Below are 19,495 nucleotides of genomic sequence, written 5' to 3' on the forward strand. Positions count from 1 at the left end.
TATATTCTAGAGCTCAGGAGTCATACACTTAGAATACTCACATAAATGAAGAAGAAATCAAAGAAATGATTCAGATATTGAGAAGTAAAATAAAGACAGTAAAACTAGTGATTTGGTGGGGGGAGTGCTTTGAATGGGCAAAGGCTGAAAACTGCTAAGCTTATTCTGTAATGAAAGTAAATAAATAATAGTGATTATTTATTTAATAAAGAATAATTCAGAAATAAAGAGTAATAAATAGGGAATAATTCAGAAAAATGTCCTTATTTTTTTTTAAATGGCCCAGCAAAAACAAAACTCTCGAGAACAAACTCACTTAGTTATTCACCAGTAAACATTTATTTTGGAAAATCTCCCATGTGTCAACAACAGTGTGAATTCTGGAGTTGCAAAGATAGTTAAGACATAACCCATGAAAAAAGAAAGCCAGTAATTATAGTATGACTCTCCAACAATACGCTCATATATATAAACTGTTATGGAGGCACAGGGAAAGGAGTGACTCATTCTATGTGTGAGGATTTCACGAAGGACACATGGTAACTTAGCTTGGACTAGAAGGATGCATAGGAGTTCACTGAGCAAATAAGGTGGGAAGGTAGGGAGCAATGAATTCATTTCAGGTGTGTGGTGGGGAAGGGGGGGCTTGTGCACAACCACAGAGATGTGAGAAACATGATTACTAAAATATAAATAAAACAAATAGAGGAGGCAGCAGTGAGAGATGAGGCTAAAGGGTTGGCACATATGAGGGGACCAAGTAAACTGATCTTTAGATATTAAATCAGAGATTAATCAAGACCAAACATAATCACCAAATGGTTTAAATACAGGGGGTGAGGGCAGGAATTGTTCCATAGGAAGGCAGACAGCAAATGTAGGGAGCTCGTAAACTCTTCCATGTGGTAAGGTATCTATAAATGTTCTAATTAAATGAGTACCGCTGACCCTAAAGGATCAGGAAATTCCTGAAATGGACTGAATATATAGAAAATCTGTCACCTTTGATGATATGAGAAAGACATGTGCATTCCTGTTAATAAATTCCTGCTGCTCTTTGCAACCACCATTGTAATAATTGATTCACAGGGGAATCAGCAATGGATTAAAACCATTGAGTCAAAGATTTAGGAGGAACAGGATAATCACTGTCTCACAGTGCACCCCACAGATTATTTATTAATTTCAAGAAGTTGATAAACCTGGTCAGTGCCCCATACCAAGTCATCAAAGTTAGCATTGCCAGCAGTGGAATAAACTGACATCATCTGCCCCATAATACAATGCTTTGGCAGGGACAAGACGTCGCTTATGTGATACTTCTGCCGAAAGTGCATGGCTCGAATCTGCCCGTGACAAAACAGACAGCTGGCTTTTTCAAAATAGGTCAGTGTAGCACAGAAAGCACACCTTCAACAAAATGAAAAGGCAACCTACTGAATGAAAAAAGATATTCACAAATGATGTATCTGATAAGGGGTTAACATTCAAAATATAAAAGGAACTCGTAACAACTCAAGAGCAAAAAAAATCCACTTAAAAAATGGGTGGAGGACCTGAATAGACATTTTTACAAAGAAGACATACAGATGGCCAACTGGCACATGAAAAGATGCTCAACATCACTGGCCATCAGGGAAATGCAAATCAAAACTACAGTGAGTTACCACCTTACACCTCTGTGAGAATGGCTGTTATCAAAAAGACAAGAAATAACAACTATTGGCAAGGATGTGGAAAAGAAACGTCTGTGTACTCTTGGTTGGAATGTGTATTGATGCAGCCAACTATGGAAAACAATGTAGAGGTTCCTCAAAAACTTAAAAGTAGAACTACCATATGATCCAGAAATTTACTTCTAGGCATTTATCCAAAAAAAAAAAAAAAAAAAGAAAGAAAGAAAGAAAGGACAAACACTAATTCAAAAATACACATGCACTCCTATGCTGATCTCAGCATTACAGTAGCCAAGACAATGGAGACAACTTAAGTCTTAAATGCCATTGGTAGATGAATGGATAAAAAGATGTGGTATATACTTTATATATATATATATATGTATATATATATATGTGATTATTATATATATAATGGAATATTACTCATCCATAAAGAAGAATGAAATCTTTCCACTTGTGATAAAATGGATGGACCTATAGGGCATTTTGCTAAGTGAACTAAGTCAGACAGAAGAAAACAAATACTGTGTGATTTCACTTATTTGTGGAATCAAAAACAAACAAACAAACAAAACAGAAACAGACACATAGATACAGAGAACAAACTGATGCTTGCCAGAGTGGGTGGAGAGTGAGGGGATGGATGAAATAGGTGAAGAGAATTGAAGTACAATCTTCCAGTTGTAAAATAAATAAAACTGTAATGTGCAGCATAGGGAATATAGTCAATAATATTGTAACAAATATGTATGGTGACAGATGGTAACTAGACTTGTTGTGGTGACCATTTTGTAATATGTATATAAATATTGAATCACTACACTGTACACCTAAAGCTAATACAGTATTGTGTGTCAGTTCTTCAATTTTAAAAAAGTCGATGTCATAAAAGACGAGGGTTAAGGAACTGTTTCAGATTAAATGTGACTAAAGATGTGACTACTAAATGCGATGCCCCCTCCTGGAGTGGGTGCTTGAAAAATAAAAAAAAAAAAGCTATAATGGACATTATTAGGACAACTGGTGAGATTTCAATATAAACTACAATAAATAACAATGTATCAGTGAGAAATTTACTGAACTTGATTTTTTAAGTTCTTGAAAACCTGAATGCATCAAACTTGAACTGAACCTCACACAAAGTAAAGACAACAAAAGTGTTTCAGAGAATTAAAAGTGCAGCCTCGATTCTTGGAAATCAAAGCCTACGCTAAAATGTCTTAACATTTTAATACTGAGAAGGGTGGGGGCAATTTAGAGAATATGAACTTCCTGTGTGGTCAAGGACAGCAGTTGATTCGGGTCTTTTTACAGGCTTTTACTAGGTGTTCTCAGAGATACTGTGACCCTGACCCCTATGCTGTGACCCTGACACCTGCCAGCGCTACTAGTCACTGCTGTCAAAAACCACATTTGGACAGATTCCTCACCCACCAACCAAACTCCTCTTGGCCGCACATAAAATATTAATCATTGTCCACATTTTGTAATTACAACTTCACATGTTAGGAAAACAGAAGCAGCAATACAGTTCATATTCAAACCATCTTTTCCACTGCTTCTTTGCATTATAATTCATAACTTACTGAACTTGATTTTTTTCCTGTAGGAAAATAGCTGTCAAGGTCCCATTTGAATAATAGCCTCTTTAAAAAGCAGACCCCCTCTTTACTATGTAGATTGCCAGTCATCAAAAACACCATGGATGTGAAACTTCTGTATGATGATTTCCTGTGCCAAGTTCTTCCTGATCATGGATCCTCCAGTTTTAGTTAGGAAACTGGAATTTAAAAAAGAAAAAGAAGAATAGGCTCAGAACAAAATTATTTTGAAGGTTATACTGAAATTTCAGTGGATGTTAGGAGAAAAAAAAGTCATAGGAAAGTGATTTGGAAATCACTGTTCTGGGACTTAGGCAGTAAATTATTCCCCCGTCTAGAGACCAATTTTCTCCCACACCAGGGACCTGCAAGCTCCAGAGTTCATTTCCTTGCAAAAATGTCATTTTCCATCTATTTCATTGTATCAAAATGCTTTGCTGCTGTTGGTGACAAATTTCCATACTGTACCTGAGTACTTTGTTCAAGTGCTTGAGCAGCCCAAACCCTGCTTCCTTGGGAGAGTTTTGGCCCTGCCTCTAGGCACATGTGCAGTTCCTTTCCTGCGGTCCGGAAGGCACTAAATTTCAGAGTTTGGGGAAGCCTTAAAGAAAGTCCTGTTTGGAAGTCAGAAAGTGTATCAGCTTTTTCCAACTGAGAATCCAGACATGGTAGGGGACCCCAGAAGTCTAACCATGGCAGGAGGCAAACCGTCTGGTAGCATTTGTCCGGAGCACTATTCAAATTCTTGCCTTTGCATCTGGTACCCTGATATCACCGTCTTCTGGTGCAGCCTCATCATCAGGCTCTAAGTTTCTAGTTTTCTCCTTTGTTCAGTTTTTTGTGCTTTTTCTTCTGCTTATGAGCCAGAAATTTTGCTACCTGTCTGTCATATTTTTTTGATTCTCAGCAGCGTCCTGATTCTTAATGATAACCCCTCCATCCCTACTTATCATAGCTCCTAATTTTATCTCAGTTAAGCCCTCACTGCTTTGGAATATGACTTTGAATCCCCCAACAGCTACTGAACTACAGTATCTCATGAATGTCCCGTGATTTCTTGATCTTGCCTCAGTAACAACAGAGAACTCTGTACTGAACTCCACTCCCTACTTTTAATAGACATTCGATCCATACAAATTCTAAATACCCAAGCCCCATCTCTATATCAAATCACATGATTAAAGAACTGTATTCCCCTGTTTTACCCCCGTACACCTGCAGTAGTTCATCCTTGTAGGGATGCATTATCAGAACTAACAGTTTGCTTTTATTAAGATCTTAAGAAGGAAAGTATGTGGCGATTTGATTGCAAGAAATAAAGATTTACTCATTTTTTCAATAACTGGTGGGAGGCTATTCCAGGAACACATACACTTATAAGAAAGACGGGGATATCTCAGCTTCACAAGAACCAAGAGATGTACAGCCTTGTCTCATCAAGATGTATTTTGTTAATGGGAGCAGGATTTAAAGCAGCCATAGTGACTGAATTACTACTGTTACTTTCTGAGCATTATGTTTTTTAATCTTTCACCGTTATAGTGATTCAGCTCCTGGACTACCAACTATTTCACTTTTTGTCCTAGATAGTGTTTCTCTCCAGGTATTTACTTCTTGTTATGCTGTTTATTCATGACCAGGCTTCCCACTTCCAACAAATATCGTATATCACTTTCAGTTCCCTTTGCCTCCCCCAACGTCCACCTAAAGAGAAAGAAGATCTAGTTGATTTATTTGATGTCTTTCATACCTGTTTGGATAGACTTGTTATTCCACACCACTTCTTCAGCAGGATTATGTGATTTTTGCTCTGCACAAAGGCATCTAGCTGAGACACAAATAGAGCAAAAATTCTAGCCTCTGTTCCATTTAAGACAAGTGCGCTGGCCCAGGACTGCATCCACCGAAGGAGGGTGGGGAAGTCTTTTTCTAATTCTCACAGAAACACTATTTAGCTGGCAGCAGCCCTGTCATATGTCACAAACACCCTATATCCAATAAAGTGAGAGAGGTAGAGAAGGGAAACATGTACCTGCAGGAAGTCCTGTACATAAGTCGCAGCCCATGACCCTTCCTCCAAGCAACGGTAGGACAGGAACACATCAAAATGTGTTGAGGTTGGAGGCATTCTGAGTCTTAACATATTTGGTGTGAAGATATTTCTGGACATTCAATAAAGACAATATGAAAGCTGTTTATGTTATCTGGGCTCTGTTACATAGGAACCTACATAATAATGTGTTTAATTTTTCATGATAGGATGAACTCCAAAGAACAATTTCTTTCTTTTTTTTATTGGAATGTGGTGGATATACAATATTATATTGGTTGCAGATGTTCAACATAGGGATTTGATAATTACATACATTACTAAATGCCACAGTAAGTGTAGTTACCCCCTGTTGCCATACCAAGATATTACAATGTTATTGGTTATATTCTCTATGTTGTACTTCCACTCCTATGACTAATTCATTTCCTATTTGAAGTTTTTACCTCCTTGCCCTTCACCTTTTTTATCCATCTCCCCAGCCCCCTTCCCTATAGTAAACAACAGTCTCTTGTTAGTATTTATGGGTCTGTTTATTCTTTGTTTGCTTGCTTTAGATTCCACATGTAAGTGAAATCTTATGGTATTTGTCTCTATCTGAATTATTTTTATTAGCATGATAAATTCTAGGTCCATCCATGTTGCTGCAAATGGCAAGATTCCCTTCTTTTTATGGCTGAGTAATATTCCACTTTTTATATGTACCACATCTTCTTTATCCATTCATCTGTGGATGGGCTCTTGCGTTGCCTCCATATCTGGGCTGTTGTAAATAATGTAATAAGTATAGATGTGCATGTATCTTTTCAAATTAGTAATTGTGTTTTCTTTGGGTAAAGTCCCAGAAATGGAATTGCTGGGCTGTACACTACAAAAAAAAAAAAAAAAAAAAGAGTCACAAACCAATATCCCTGATGAACAGAAATGCAGAAATCCTCAATGAAATATTTGCAAACCAAATTCAAAAGTATCAAAAGGATCATTCATCATAACTGAGGGGGAATTATTCCAGGTATGCAAGGATGGTACAATACCCATAAATCAGTGTGAAACACCACATTAACAAAAGGAAGGATAAAAAGGATAAAAAACATGACCATCTCAATAGATGCTGAAAGAATATTTGACAAAATTCAACATCCATTCATGATAAAAACTCTGAACAGAATGGGTATAGAGGGCAAGTACCTCAACGTAATAAAGGTCATATATGACAAAACCCACAGCTAACATCATACTCAATGGTGAAAAGCTGAATGTTTTCTCTAATATCAGGAACAAGATAAGGATGTTTATTCTCACCACTTTTATTCAACATAATACTGGAGGTCCTAGCCATGGTAGTCAGACAAGGTAAAGAGGAAAAAGGCATCCAAATTGGTAAGGAAGAAGTTAAACTGTCGCTGTATGCAGATGATATGATACTATATGTAGAAAACCCCAAAGACTCTGCCAAAATACTATTAGAACTAATAAATGAATTCAGTGAAGTTGCAGGATATGAAAATCAATAAACAAATACCTGTTGCATTTCCATACATACTAATATGGAACAATCAGAAAAATAAATCAAGAAATCAACTCTATTTACAATCGTATCAAAAAGAATAAAATACCTAAGAGTAAACGTAACCAAAGAAGTAACAGGCCTGTACTCTGAAAACTGTAAGGCACTGATGAAATAAATTGAAGAAGACACAAAGCAATAGAAACATATCCCATGCTGATAAGTTAGGGAAAACTAATATTGTCAAAATGACCATCCTGCCCAAAGCAATTTCCAGATTCAAAACTCAACTTATTTCTTGTTTGCCTTACGTATCAGGAGCCTCAAAGTTATCCTTATGCTTGATGCCAGCAACTGTCCTTAGCTAGGTTATTTGGTATCACATTCTCCCTTGATTTACATGCCTTTGCTTGAGAATTTATTCTTTCTTTAATGGCTCTACTGTTGATAATATTTTTATGTTTCATATTGTAAACTACCAAATTCTTCTTGAAAATAGTATTAATAATAAGGTTTCTTATAACTTATGATTATCTAGATTTGGAGCAATTAACTTTTGAAAAAGAAAACAAGAATTAACAGTTATACTTCTTTCAAATTGTGATGCAAAACATTATGTCAAAATTATATGCAAATATAATTTTAATTCCAAATGCACAGAAAACAAAAGGATATTTCATTAAGAAATACAAAATTTTCATAAAAGTCTAGTTCATATAAGAGCAACCACACTGCCTGTAAAAATTATCTTTATTCTCCTAACTAACCATAGAGAAGCAATAGGTACAGAAATGTCTCCCTAGCAACCAAAAGCTCTAGTGAGTAGTAGAAGATAAATCATTGAAAGAAGAATGCATTACACCCTTTATTTATTTTTTATTTATTTAAGGAAGAAAAATAAGAGCTAGTTAATTATCTTATTAATACTGCTGTTAATAGAGGAGAAAACATTAATTTCAATGTCACACTGTGTTAGATTATTAAAATCATTGAAGTGTACAAAATTTGCAAATGACTAATTCAAATGAAAAAATATGTAATACATGGTGTATCAGTAATCATTTGTAGAATGACTGTGAGCTGAAATTAATATTTTATATGTAAATTATGTTCAAATTTTATTTCCATTAGCTACTCATTGAATAAGGTGTACATTAAAGAATATGGAAAAAACTTAATGCAGTATGCTTTACTCTCTTTTTTAAGAGAACCTCCATCTTATTATCCATAAATTTCAAGCTTAGGGAGATTGGTTGCATGTATAATTACATCATTTCTAAAAAGTAAAAATACTGATCACCTTTGCACTATGCACTCCAGAGTATTCGCAGTAATGCTAATCTTTTGAGTAATAACATGGATAATTCCCTCTGACAGCCTAAGACTATCAGGACCACCTCAGCTTCATGCCACTGGCTTTGTCTTCCCCAGGCTCCCTAGCCAGGATCAGCTAGTGGACTTCACCTCCACATCCACCTACCTTAGTTCTTGAGCCAGTTATGCCCTAGCCAAGGGTGTTATCAGCAGCCTCAGTCCCACTGTCTAGTTGTGAGAGCTAATCAGTTGCTAACTCATCTTCTGATCATGCATGGGGCCGGGGTGGGTCCTCTGAACAACTGTGTATCTCTCATCCACACATCCAGCCCACCCTCTTCCTTTGAAATTGCAGTCCAGTTCTGCTTATCTGGGCTCCCTTATTTAGATCTAAAAAAGACAATGTTAATAAAAAAATATGTGAAAGAGAAGAGACAAATCTTCCTGGAAAATAATTCTAAATAATTAGATACTCCACCCCCAAGGAGATAGAGTAAAACTACCCATTCCTTAAATATGGGCTGCACCTAAGTGACTTTCTTGTAAAGTGTACAGTATGGAGAAGAAAAAAAAGAGGAACTTCATAGTGAAGAAACCTGACAAACACTGTCTCAGCCAGGGAAGCAAGGTCAGTGTCAACAGTGATAAGTCATGTTGATAGTATATACCTTTGATATGATGTGAGGATCATCCCACTCTGCTTCTGTGGTCTTCCCCTGCAAAAAGGCATAGTCTCAGTCTAATTATGAGGAAAACATCTGACAGATTCCAGTGAAGGAACATTCTACAAAATATCTGACCAGTAAGTACTCTTCAAAACTGTCAAGGTCATCATAAGGCAAGTCCAAGACCCTGTTGCAACCAGTAAGAGTAAATGCAGTGTGATACCCTGGATGGGATGCTGGAACAGGGACATCAGGTAAAGACTTTCAAAATATGAATAAAATATGGACCTTAGCTAATAATAATAATGTATCAATATTTGGTTCATTAATTACAACAAATAACCATATTGTAAGGTATTAATAATAGGGGAAGCTTGATATAGAGTATATGGGAAGTCTGTACTACAAAATGTCTCTAAATCTAAAAATTGTATGAGGATATTTTTTTTAATATGATTAAAGCTAATGTTCAGTGAACCTTTGCTTTGTGCCAGACACTGTGCTAAAAGCTCTTGTGTATATCATCTCACTGAATGCTAAGGATGACCTTATGATAGGAGTACTATTCTCATTTTATAGATGAGAACATTGAGACACAGGTTAAGCAGATTTCTTAAGGCTTAAGATTTAGGAAACTGGGGAAGAGGGATTCTAATGCAGACTAACTCTAGTCCGCATGACATTTTTGTCATATTTATATAACTTACTAACAGACATTGAGCAGAAGACAAATGCTTGTTTAGCATTTTTCCAAAACTAGGAGTAATCAGATAAATAAGCCTCTGAGGAAGAATATGGAGAAAATCCATGCTTGCCCTCAGACACAATAAATGTACTTCTAGAGCAAAGTGAAGAACTGAGGTTTGAAAAAAGGCAGAAGAAATTCAAAATGATGAATCTCATTGAAACATTAAAGAAGAGATGTTTAGACAGGATGAAACAAGTGTATGAAGTATGTTGACCATTAAGACATACACTGTCTAAAACATAAGCTGTATTGGAATTAAAATAACTTGAAAAATTGTAAGAAAGGTGGGGGAAAAATCTATAGCACCTGAACATGACTGCTCACTTAGTCTCTCCCTCAGTTTATCCTTAGGACTAGATATCTTCCTGATTTCAAACCATAACCTGCTGAACTAGGGCCCTGTTACACAGCTTAACTCATATTAATCTCTTTTTCTTGAGTCAAGGAGACGTGCAGCAGGGGGCAGTGGAATTCATGGCCCATACTCCCAATCGTCCATGAATGTATATATGTTACAGATTGGTGTTAAGATTAAATAGTGTTCTTCATTTAACATTGCCCATACATTCTCTGTGATCTAATCTGATGAGACTGTTAGTTGACTAATTGAAACATGGAATCATACCTTAAACAATCAATTTTTCATTTAAAAACATTGATAGACTTTTACTCACCAAACTTTTGCTATAAAACTAAGGCATTTGTTTTGCTTTTTTGCACATTGTTTTGTTTTTAGGAAGCAGTATGCTGGTGAGGCAGGAATGAAAAAAGATTGAGTTCTTTGTCCTGTAACTACTCTTAGATGGCAGAAGAGAAGTAAAGATGATTGTCTATAATCCACACACACACACACAATTTTGTGAGATGAGAACATTTTTGGCTTGTAGAACAGGCTTGCATAGTTTCACTGTTGCAGTTCTACCTTAACTTTTTTGCATCAAACATATCTATTAGGCATAGTCTACAATGTTCAGCTTTGGTTCACCTAAAGTGAAACAGCAGACTTCAGTTTTGTTAAATAATGGAGTTTTGATGGCCTTTTCAGAATCACACAAAAGAAACAAATAGAAAGAAACCGAACCACAAACTCCTTTGACAGAATCAAAAGCATTTTAAATCTCAAACCAAGTATACTGTGAAGAACAATAAAGGTAAAGAGGGATGCAGAAAGACGAAGAGATGCAGGCTTACAGATTACCAACAAAATCAACAGAACACAATTTCCAAAGTGCATATCCTGAGGAGCAAAATCAACAATTCCTAGTTTGTAACAAATTCAGGGTGGTGCTTCCAGTCTAACAAAAGAAACACAGAATATTAGAGAACCCAAGCAATCACATTGGAAAACCACGTTTTTAGGAACCAGTATGCTGGTGAGGCAGGAATGAAAAAAGATTGAGTTCTTTGTCCTGTAACTACTCTTAGATGGCAGAGGAGAAGTAAAGATGATTGTCTATAAACCATACACACACACACAGTTTTGTGAGATGAGAACTTTTTTGCTTTGTAGAGCAGGCCTGGATGCAGCCCAGTATACTCTACTGCAAAAATTTGGTCCAGGAGGTATCCATTTGATTCAAAGATGGTCAAAATTTTAAAAAGGGTTGGGGAGGGGAGCATAACATTCCTGGGTTCTGTGCCAAGGGGGAGATCTGGAGCACTACGTGAGAAATTGGATAAGATGAAGCCTTACTTTTCAGTTACCCTTTGGTAATTTTTAACTTCAAAAGAAATTTAGTGCCATAAGAAAAAGAATAGGGGCTTTGAAAAAAATTCACTTAAACCTTTGCAAGAAATCTGACTATACATCCTTTCGGATATTTTTTACTCTTTTTTATCCAATTTCTTCTGGTGACTTTGCTTTACCAAGCCTTTCACAAAGGCATTCAGCTTATAGAAACAACTTTTCCTTTGCATTCATATTTCATTGGTTATGTTACATTTACTTATATCATTACAATAATATAACTGGCATAACAAGTTTAGAAACAAATACAGTTGACTCAGTAAGCAAAAAGCTCAACTGATGGGACTAAAAACATGTAAGTGATCTAGAAAGTGGTCTGCTAACTACAAAGTCTCAGTGTACTATATAGGTTTAATGTACTTTAGAGGAAAAACAAAGTAATGCCTGTTGACAGATTTGTCTAGTGGACATAGGAAATTACCTTAAATATGAATATATGTTCATGTCATGTTCCTGTTGCCTCTGAGTTATTCTCTAGAATAGTTCTATATTTTTTTAGTCTTAATTTTATTCAAAAAATACTTGTTGAGCTCATACTACGTACCTCAAGAATAGAAGCAAGTGAAAGTAAATATTTCATCACTACTTGTTGAAAGTAAAGCAGTATTAATAATATGTTATTTGTGATTTTATTTATAATATGCTGAATAACCTCTGTTGGTATAGAAGATTTAAGTTGAATAATTATATTTACTTGCATCATGAATATATTTAGAGCTCTTCAGACACCTAAGGTTGTTTTAAATTGTTATATTCATTTTACTTTATTGTATGTTTGATAAGGAAAAAATATGTTTTACTATTGCTAACTTTATTGTTGCTGTTTTATCTTGAAGCTGCCAAAAAACATTATAATGGACTACTACGAGAAGTATAAACCTAGAATGAATGAGCTGGAAGCTTTTAATATGGTAAATCTCAGAATTTAACATATTAATTTGAATATGTTGCTAGACTTGAATAGGGTACTATTACATTTTATTATGGGGCCAACCAATCTAGGCTCTTTTTCTCTTACTGCAGAAAAAACTGTTTTGGATCATTTCCTATTTCAAAATGATATGAGGTGTCAGTAATGTAATAAAGAGAACACATGGTAGATTTCTCTTAAAATACATTATAAACGCATAGAAAGCAGTCTCAGAGTTCTTTGAACACATATTGGTCTCAATGCAGTTATTTTACAAGCATTCCTTTTAATGAATTTCATTCTTAGTAGCTTAAAAGCTTTCTATCACATATGTATGATGGCTTTTAGATTCTACATCACACTCACTCAAAGGACATTCTTTTTCTATTATTATTAAAGAAAACTTTTTGATCTCTGCAGTGTTAATTTTCTTAGGTGTACATTGGGCGGTGGAGATACAGCCCTATATAAATTTTTTGTAAATACATTTTCTTAAACATAAATGGTAAGCTAGTTGTTGTTTTGTTTTTAAAGTATCACCATCCTACCTTACTTTATCTTTTAGTTGAAAGTTGTTCTGGCTCCTTGTATAGAGACACTGATTCTTCTGGATCGACTTTGCTACCTTAAAGAACAGGTAAGTTATGTTATTTTTAAATGCATAACAATTATCTTTATTAAATCTAATAATATGGATCCACATATGCCTAAGATAAGATTCTTTGACATACAGCTAGTAAGATAATTTTTCTCATTATATTTTCCAAGTTTAAATATTCATTCCATCTCCTTTTAAATACAAACATATGTATGACAGATGTTTTCAACAAAACTGCTATAATGAAGTTTATGTTCTTTTAATTGTATGGTAATTACTATACGGTAGGCAGTGAACACCATCATATATATGATATATTATACAGCTAAAATTAATGAAGGCCAGACATAAAAGATACCATGTATGTTTCATTTTGTAAAAATTCACCTTTTACTTCACTTTTGGATTTTTGGACATATTCATTCTGCAATATAGAAACTTCTTTCTAATCAGTGAAAATTGCTTCGGTTTTTTCACCATCTTATTTATTTTATGTTCCAGAAAAAAGTATAAATTTTTTTACTATCTTTAGGGAAAATATTTTTTGCAGATTCTGCTCTGAGCTGTGATCAAAATGGTTTTCTGAACTGTTTAAATTAAACCTGTTCATGGATTCAGCATTATGTTTCCACTCTAATTATTTTAACAACTTTGTTTGATCATATTGGGAGGTTTACTTTCTTCTTTTTAATAGGTTACTTGGAGTAAATGAATTTTAATAAATGTTTGCTTTTGTTCTAATTTGTATTTTTATGAAAAAAGAGAATTTTTAAATATTTAGAGAATGATTTAGAGAATCATTTATTAGAATGAGCTACCAACTAACTCAAAATCACTGGAAAGCTTTGGTTCCCAAATTGGTAGGTAACAGAATCAGGCCTATTTTACTAGGTACTCATCATTTACATTTACAAAACAATTTGACCTAAATAAAACAGTTTGCACAAAGATTAAAGATTTGTATGAAGTGATAGAAATCATATAAATGTTAATGTTAATATTTTAAATAATAATTAGTTATAGAAGTAATACATATTTATGTTAGAAAACTTAAAATGAAGAATATAATAAAGAAAATTAAAACTAGTGATAATCCCACCTTTCAGCACTAAGTATTAAATTTTTGGTATGTTTCCTAGTGCTTCTCTCTAATATATATGTGTTACATGTGTAAGTATAACCACATTATTTCTACTTTAATTAAAACTGGAATCAAATTATGAATGTGGTTTCTCATCTAATTTGTTTCTCTTATTTTATATAGAATTTTCCCATCTTCTTAAATATACTGTAAAGCTGAACAGTGTTTCATCACCTAATAATTTATTTCATACTCAACTGTTACTGAACACTTCAGTTTTTCACAGTTGTAGCAGAGCAACTTGTAGTTCACTCTCTATGTACATTTTTATTTCCTCAGCATAAATTCCTGAAGGTGGAATTGTAAATGTTAATTTTATTCAACAAAGAATAATACTGTTCCATAGTTATTTTTTACATAGTTTCTAATACTATAATATATAGTCTAACTCATGTCTCATTTTTATCTTCAACAAATTATTGTATATTTAAATCACTTATCATTTTGCAGGAAGATATTGCATGGTCTACACTTGTGAAGCTGTTTGATCCTGTGAAATCTCCCAGATGTTATGCTATTATTGCTCTGAAGAAGCAGCAATGATTTCAGTTGAGGAAGGTATTAGATGTATCTTTTTGTAGAACCTAATTTTGCTTTTCTAAATATGTATGTTGTGTTATGTAAATATTTGAAAAACATTGCTATATATTTTAAGTAAACAATAAACAGCTAACAACAGAATGCCATAATCCATTTTTCCATTGATAAATTGCATATTATTAAGATAAGAACTCATGAAAATATTATGTGATTGACCTACATTCCTGAGTTAGTAGGTCAATAGAATGTAATCTGAGCTTTGTTTCCTGTTCAGGATTTGAGACTCTTGATATTTTCTACATACCACATTTTGATTTGTATTGACTTAACAACAGATGAAAAGTTTAGGTGTAGATACAGTAAAATTAGTTGGTACAGAAGGTCATTTGTGTTTTCCTCCACATTTTAGAAAGGTTTTCCATGTTATCAGAAAGGGAAAAATCAACATTTAAAGCAGGAACCAGGCCAGAAATAAAAGTGCCTGATATAAAGCATATTTTACACTGTGTTTTAATCTAAGTGTTACATGAAGAAAAAATATATGCCCTTAAAGGAATATGCACCTTATAAGGGATATATTCACTTTAAGGATTCTTGAGGTTATTCATTGTATGAAAATAAAGGAATGGGTCACATTTAATGGAATTACCTTGTGCTCTGTAAAACACCAAGGCAAGAAAAGCAAGATTGAATGAGCTAAGGCCAGTACTCTGCCCAGTGTGGTACAGGTTCCTTTCATTAGCAGAAAATTTGCAGTTTCTGATATACACAGTTGTGAAAAAGCTTCGTTGATGCTCAGCTAGAGATAGTATAAAATTCTCCTAACAGAAAAAGTAGCCACTCTCTGAAATTTTGGAAATCTATCTGCAAATGAGAAAAATAATGGCTTGCTTTGGGTTGGAATATTGAGTTTGCAGCCAGTATACATGTGAATGGTCAGGTACTCTGAATATAGCTATATTGGGAAATACTGGGAAAATTTGGCTCTTTTTAAGCTTTTTTTATAATGGAAAATGTCAAACATGTCCAAAAGTGGAGAGTTGAGTCTAATGAATCTGCATGTATTCATCCCAAACCTCAATAATTATCAACATTTTACTAATCTTGTTTCATCTGAACATACATGAGCATTGACACATACCACACATACACCCTGAAGAATTTTAAAGCAAATCTCAGCCAGATTGTTATTTCATATAAATATGTTAGTATATATTTCTAAGTCAAGGTTTTTTTTCCCCATAAGATCATCTACTACTTGTACTCATTTACATTTCCATGATTGGCTCAAAAAGTCTTTTATACCCATTTGTTCAATTCAGAATCAAAACAGGGTTTCACACATTTGCATTTGGTTGCAGTGTCTCTTCAGGATGTTTATCTTACTTTCAGCAAAAAGAAAAGGAATATAGTATTTTGTAGGACTGGGTCTTTATACACATGAATCCTCACTGCAATGTTTGTGGACTCTGATTTCACAAAAACTGTTCTTTGAGAACTCATTTTACAGTCAAGCTAAAGAATGTGGTGCATTGGTGGAACACTAATTCTGACACTTACTTTTTGGGTGAGTTAATGCAAGATTGTTAATAATCGCAGAGCCTTGAGAGAAGGGGAAAAAGATGGCAACATGAGTCTGAAGAAATCTCCTCCCAAAACCACATTTATCTTGAAAATACAGCAAATACAACAATTGCTAAAAGAGTGCCCAGAAGTAACAGTACACCAGCCAGTCTACAACTGGGAGAAGTCAACAGCTCATGGAAAAGGGTAAAGTAAAAGACCACGACCCAGTGGGACCCAAGCACTCCCCCCAACCCCAACTCACTGGTGGGAGGAAAAGAATCAGTGTGGGGAGAGAGTGGAAGCACAGGACTGCTAAATACACAGCCCTAGAAATCTACCCCAGGAGCATGGACCCACATTGCATGGTGCTCTGGAGACTGGAGGGACTGAAAGGCAGAGTCTGAGACTAAGACTGTGAACAGGTTCCCACAACCAGCTGCCCTGGAACAAAAGAAAAGCAGGCTCTTTAAGGGACCTTTCAATGGTCAGAGGGCTGATAGGGGAGCAAGGGTTTGGGAGAAGGAACAGGTGGACAAAATCGTCCTGGTACGCTCAGCCCAGTAGGCTAGGAAATTTCAGGAGCTTTCAGGTGCCCTATCCCCTTTGCTGGCAATGCAGCCTAAAGGCCCATCACCACGATAAACAACCTGCCACTCCTTCCTCCCCATTGGCACCTACAGGCAAACCAGCTGTCCCCACCATTGCTGCACAGCAGCTGGAGGGAAGCCCTGCCTGCAGCAACTATACAGCTTAATGCAAAGGCTTCTCTCTGCATGCAACTAACCTGCCCAGACCCAGAGACTGCTCCCTGCATACAGTTGACCAGCACAAACAGCAGAGCTGGGCGTTAAGACTGGGAGACATAAAGGGGCTTTGCTCTCATGGCAGAACCTGTGCTGCTCACCTGCAAACCCCACCATCACCCTAGGTCATCCCAAGCGCCACCCTGCCCAAGGCAGTTTAGCGGATTAACCCATAGGCTGCTCCCTGCACATGGTTAATGGATACAGACAGCAGAGACAGGCACAATGACCAGCAAGCAGGAAGGGACTTTGTCCTCCCAGATGACAACCGTGCCACTTGCCGGTGACCACTCCCATAGCTCCAGAACTATGAAAGGGCAGAAGAACCTTGTTCAGTCCAAAATCCCTCAAACACCAGACAGAGGCCTCAGTGAGACTGAAATCACCAATCTTCCTGAAAAAGAATTCAAAATAAAAGTCATAAGCATGCTAATGCAGCTACAGAAAAATATTCAAGAGCTAAGGGATGAATTCAGGAGGGAGATAACTGAAATGAAACAGACAATGGAAGGATTTAAAAGAAGATTAGGTGAGGTATAGGAGGCTGTGAATGGAATAGAAAACAGAGAACAGGAATAGAGAGAAGCTGAGGCAGAGAGAGATAAAAAGATCTCTAGGAATGGAAGAATATTAAGAGAACTGTGTGACCAATCCAAATGGAACAATATTTGCATTATAGGGACAACAGAAGAAGAAGAGACAGAAAAAGGGATAGAAAGTATCTTTGAAGAAGTAATTGCTGAAAACTTCCCCAATCTTGGGAAGGAAATAGTCTCTCAGGCCATGGAGGTGCACAGAACTCCAATGAAAAGGGACCCAAGTAGGACAACACCAAGACATATAATAATTAAAATGGAAAAGATCATGAACAAGGACAGAGTATTAAAAGCAGCCAGAGAGAAAAAAAAGGTTACCTACAAAGGAAAACCCATCAGGCTATCATCAGACTTCTCAACAGAAACCTTACAGGCCAGAAGGGAGTGGCATGATATATTCAGTTAAATGAAACAGAAGGAACTCTAATGAAGGATACTCTACCCAGCAAGATTATCATTTAAATTTGAAGGAGGGATTAAACAATTCCTAGACAAGCAAAAACTGAGGGAATTTACCTCCCATAAACCATCTCTGCAGTGTATTCTAAAGGGACTAGTCTAGATGGAAGTGTGCCTAAGGCAAAATAGCTGTCACCAGAGAAAATCAAGCCACAATAAAGCAAGTAGACCAACTGAATACTAATTAAATGCAAAATTAAATCAGCTAATTGCAAAGTCAGTCAAGGGATACACAAAGAGTACAGAATATGACACCTAATGTATATGAGTAGAGGAGGAAGAAAAAGAAGTGAGAGAAAAAAAAATCTTCAGCCTTCATGTATGATAGCATAATCAAAGAGTTAAGATAGACTGCTAGATAGTAAAGAAGCTGCCCTTGAATGTTTGGTAACCACAAATCTAAAGCCTGCAATGGCAATAAGTACATATCTATTGATAATCGCCCTAAATGTAAATGGACAGAATGTAACAATCAAAAGACATAGAGTTACAGAATGGATAAAAAAGCAAGACCTATCTACATGCTACCTACAGGAGACTGATTTTAAACCCAAAGATATACACGGACTGAAAAAGTGAAATGATGGAAAAACATATTTCATGCAAACAATAGGGAGAAAAAATCAGGTGTTACAGTACTTGTATCAGACAAAATAGACTTCAAAACAAAGAAAATCACAAGAGACAAAGAAGACATTACATAATGATAAAGGGGTCCATCCAACAAGAGGATATAACTGTTATATATAAATATCTATGCACCCAACACAGGAGCACCTACATATGTGAAACAAATACTAACAGAATTAAAGGGGAAAATAGAATGCAATGCATTCATTTTAGGAGACTTCAACACTCCACTCACTCCAAAGGACAGATCAACCAGACAGAAAATAAATAAGGAGACAGAGGCAACGAACAACACATTAGAACAGATGGACCTAACACACATCTATAGAACATTCCACCCAAAAGCAGCAGGATGCACATTCTTCTCAAGTGCACATGGAACAGTTTCCAGAATAACCCACATCCTAGGCCACAAAAAGAGCCTCAGCAAATTCAAAAATATTGAAATTGTACCAACCAACTTCTCAAATCACAAAGGTATAAAACTAGAAATAAATTGTACAAAGGAAACAAAAAGGCTCACAAACACATGGAGGCTTAACAACATGCTTCTAAATAATCAGTGGATCAATGACCAAATTAAAACAGAGATCAAGCAATACACAGAAAGAAATGAAAAAAACCCAGGCCTATTTAAAGAAGGAAGAACAGTCCCATATGAACAGTCTAAATTCACAATTATTAAAAGTGGAAAAAGAACAAATGAGGCCAAAGTTAGTAGAAGGAGGGACATAATAAAGATCAGAGAAGAAATAAATAAAATTGAGAAGAATAAAACAATAGAAAGAATCAATGAAAGCAGGAGCTGGTTCTTCAAGAAAGTAAATAAAATAGATAAACCCCTAGCCAGACTTATTAAGAAAGAAAGAGAGTCTACACACATAAACAGAATCAGAAATGAGAAAGGAAAAGTCACTACGGACACCACAGAAATAAAGAGA

At 35.6% G+C, this 19,495-nt stretch overlaps 1 protein-coding gene across 2 annotated transcripts in view; it reads left to right on the forward strand.

The window, feature by feature from the left end:
• Positions 1-15,016, forward strand: part of METTL25 (methyltransferase like 25) — a 115,460-nt gene extending 100,444 nt beyond the window's left edge. The window contains exons 10-12 of one of the 2 annotated variants that reach the window (XM_036890028.2): positions 12,148-12,222; positions 12,787-12,858; positions 14,411-15,013. In XM_036890028.2, the coding sequence (XP_036745923.2) occupies positions 12,148-12,222; positions 12,787-12,858; positions 14,411-14,503 (240 nt within the window). In that variant the 3' untranslated portion in view covers positions 14,504-15,013. Of the gene's footprint in view, positions 1-12,147; positions 12,223-12,786; positions 12,859-14,410 lie in introns of both variants that reach the window. The other variant, XM_036890029.2, reaches the window with a different exon arrangement.
• Positions 15,017-19,495: the final 4,479 nt, after the last annotated feature.

This window comes from Manis pentadactyla, chromosome 10 (assembly GCF_030020395.1).
Source record: "Manis pentadactyla isolate mManPen7 chromosome 10, mManPen7.hap1, whole genome shotgun sequence".
NCBI classification, from domain to species: Eukaryota; Metazoa; Chordata; class Mammalia; order Pholidota; family Manidae; genus Manis; species Manis pentadactyla.